Genomic DNA, 2,593 nt, shown 5'->3' with positions numbered 1-2,593 from the left:
GGATGCTGCTGTGGATCCGGATGCTGCTGTGGATCCGGATGCTGCTGGTGATGTGGATCCGGATGCTGCTGGTGATGTGGATCCGGATGCTGATGGTGATGTGGATCCGGATGCTGCTGGTGATGTGGATCCGGATGCTGATGGTGATGTGGATCCGGATGCTGATGGTGATGTGGATCCAGATGCTGATGTGGATCCAGATGCTGATGCGGATCCAGATGCTGATGCGGATCCAGATGCTGATGCGGATCCGGATGCATATATTGTTGAAAATACTGATACAAATACTGATGCAGCTCTGGATGCAGATGGTGATGCAGAAACTGATGCAGATACTGATGGAGATACTGATGCAGATACTCATGCAGGTGGTGATGCTGATCCGGATGCAGATAGTGGTGCATAACCGGATATAGATGGTGATACAGATACTGATACAGATACTGTTGCAGCTGCTGCTGCATGTCCAGATTCTGCTGCTGCTGCATATCCAGAAGCTGCTGTTGTTGCATATCCGGATGCTGATGTTGTTGAGGATCTGGATGCTGATGGTGATGCAGATCCGCATGTAGATACAGACGAGGATCCTGATGCAGAAACTGATGCAGATGCTGATGTAAATTCTGATGCATATGCTGATGCAAATGCTGTTGCAAATTCGGATGCATATGCTGCTGCATCTGTTGAAGTATATGCTGACGCAATTGCGGATGTGGTACTGGAAACAGTAAAGCAGAAGGTATCTGCGAAAACATCCGGCAGCGAAATCGGCAGTAATCAGAGTTGAAGACAATGGAGCGAGTGCTCCAGGTAATGTGAGGATCATGTGTGCTCAGCCAACGAATTCCCAGGACAATGGGAAAGAACGGAGACTGAGTCACATCAAAGGACAGTATCTCACGGTGGTCTCCCAAGTCAACTATCAGGTGGTGGGTTTCCAAAATGATTGGACCCGAGGCAATAGGATGTCCATCAATAGCTTCCACCATGATTGGCCAGTCTTTAATTCTTAGAGGAATTGCATTTTGTATGACGAAGTCTTGATCGATGAAGTTGCCAGATGCACCAGAATCAATCATAGCCCGGACGAACAGGGTGTGTCTGCCCGGGACATGGATCTGAAGCATCACTTGTAGGTGCGGAGTCGAAGCCTGGGAGGGTGGGGACCTTATTCTTTCTGGCCCTGTCGCTGAAGGTCCCCCTACAGCGGGGCCGGGGAGTTTCCCGGCGGCGAATTTTTGGAGGCTTTCGCTGGACAGTTGTCGGCGAAATGGCCTCCATTGCCGCAGTACAGACATAAGTTCATTTTGCGGCGTCTTTCTTTTTCTTCCTTGGTCAGGCGCATGCGGGCACCTCCCACGGGCACAGTAGGATCAGACTGGTTGGTCGGAGGCATCACCAAGGCCCTTGGTGAATCAGGCTTGTTAGCAGCAGCAGCATCAGCATCACGGGCCAGTCTTCTCTCGATGTGAATACATGCAGTGATCAGAGTAGCCAGGGTATCGGGGGCTGGCTGGCGAGACAGCTCTGCCCGAATGTCTGGGTTGAGGCCTTCCTGGAACTGATCCATCAGAGCAGGTTCGGTCCAGTCCAGGTCCTGGGCAAGCATCTGGAATGCATTGGAGTAGTCCACTACAAGTCCCGGGCCCTGGCGCAGACGTCTGATCTTGCGTTTGGCAATTTCACGTCTCTGAGGGTCTTCAAAGACATGCTTCAGCTCCATCATAAAGGCAGTGTAGTTGTGCATGAGGTAATTGCATCTTTGCAGCTTGGCAGTAGCCCAGCGGGCGGCACGGCCAATCAGCATGCTTGTCACGAAGCATACACGGATACGGTCAACTGAGAAATCTCTGTTGCTCTTTTCCATGAAGAGCTGGCACTGGTACATGAAAGGACCCAGCATGTCAGAATTGCCATCAAACTTCTCAGGAAGGTCATCAAGGCAGTCACCTTCGGCAAAAAAGACTGGGATAGGGGCTGCTGCGGCACCTTGAAGCTCAAGGTCATCATCACTCTCCTCACTCATCATGTGGTCAGGATCGCTGTCATCCTCAACATCAAAGTCATCATCTTCATCATCATTAAAGCCCTCTAACTGATCCAGGAGGTTGTAGCTCTCTGCCAGTAACTCCACCTGTTCCAGCAGGTCTATATTCTCAAACTGCCTGCGCATTATCTGTTCTTGAAACAGGTCAGGGACCTCACCATCAAGTTCATTGAAGTCGGGCATGGAGGCTACAAACAGTTCAGGGACCTCCTCATGTCTGCGCTCATTGAAGCTGGGGAAGGAGGCTACAAACAGGTCAGGGACCTCCTGAGCATCATGTCTGCGTCCATTGGTGTTGGGCAAGGAGGCTTCAAACAGGTCAGGAGCCTCTTCATAATCATGTTTGAGTTCATCGGTGTCGGGCAAGGAAGCTTCACACAGGTCAGGAGCCTCTTCATAATCATGTTTGAGTTCATCAGTGTCGGGCAAGGAAGCTTCACACAGGTCAGGGGCCTCTTCATCATCAGTGTCGGTGGAGGAGGCTTCACACAGGTCAGGAGCCTCTTCATCATCAGTGTCGGTGGAGGAGGCTTCACACAGGTCTGG

At 51.2% G+C, this 2,593-nt stretch overlaps 1 protein-coding gene across 1 annotated transcript in view; it reads right to left on the bottom strand.

Annotated features, from left to right (window-relative positions):
- Peg10 (paternally expressed 10) overlaps positions 1 to 2,593 on the bottom strand; it is a 4,101-nt gene that overhangs the window by 937 nt on the left and 571 nt on the right. Inside the window, 3 exon segments of the mRNA XM_028779146.1 lie at positions 1 to 174; positions 271 to 1,222; positions 1,225 to 2,589. The exon segment at positions 1 to 174 is cut by the window's left edge and continues 937 nt beyond it. Of these exon segments, the coding sequence (XP_028634979.1) occupies positions 1 to 174; positions 271 to 1,222; positions 1,225 to 2,589 (2,491 nt within the window).

The sequence above is a fragment of the Grammomys surdaster genome, unplaced genomic scaffold (genome assembly GCF_004785775.1).
Source record: "Grammomys surdaster isolate TR1022 unplaced genomic scaffold, NIH_TR_1.0 345, whole genome shotgun sequence".
Taxonomy (NCBI): Eukaryota; Metazoa; Chordata; class Mammalia; order Rodentia; family Muridae; genus Grammomys; species Grammomys surdaster.
This window is presented reverse-complemented; position numbering and strand designations above follow the sequence as displayed.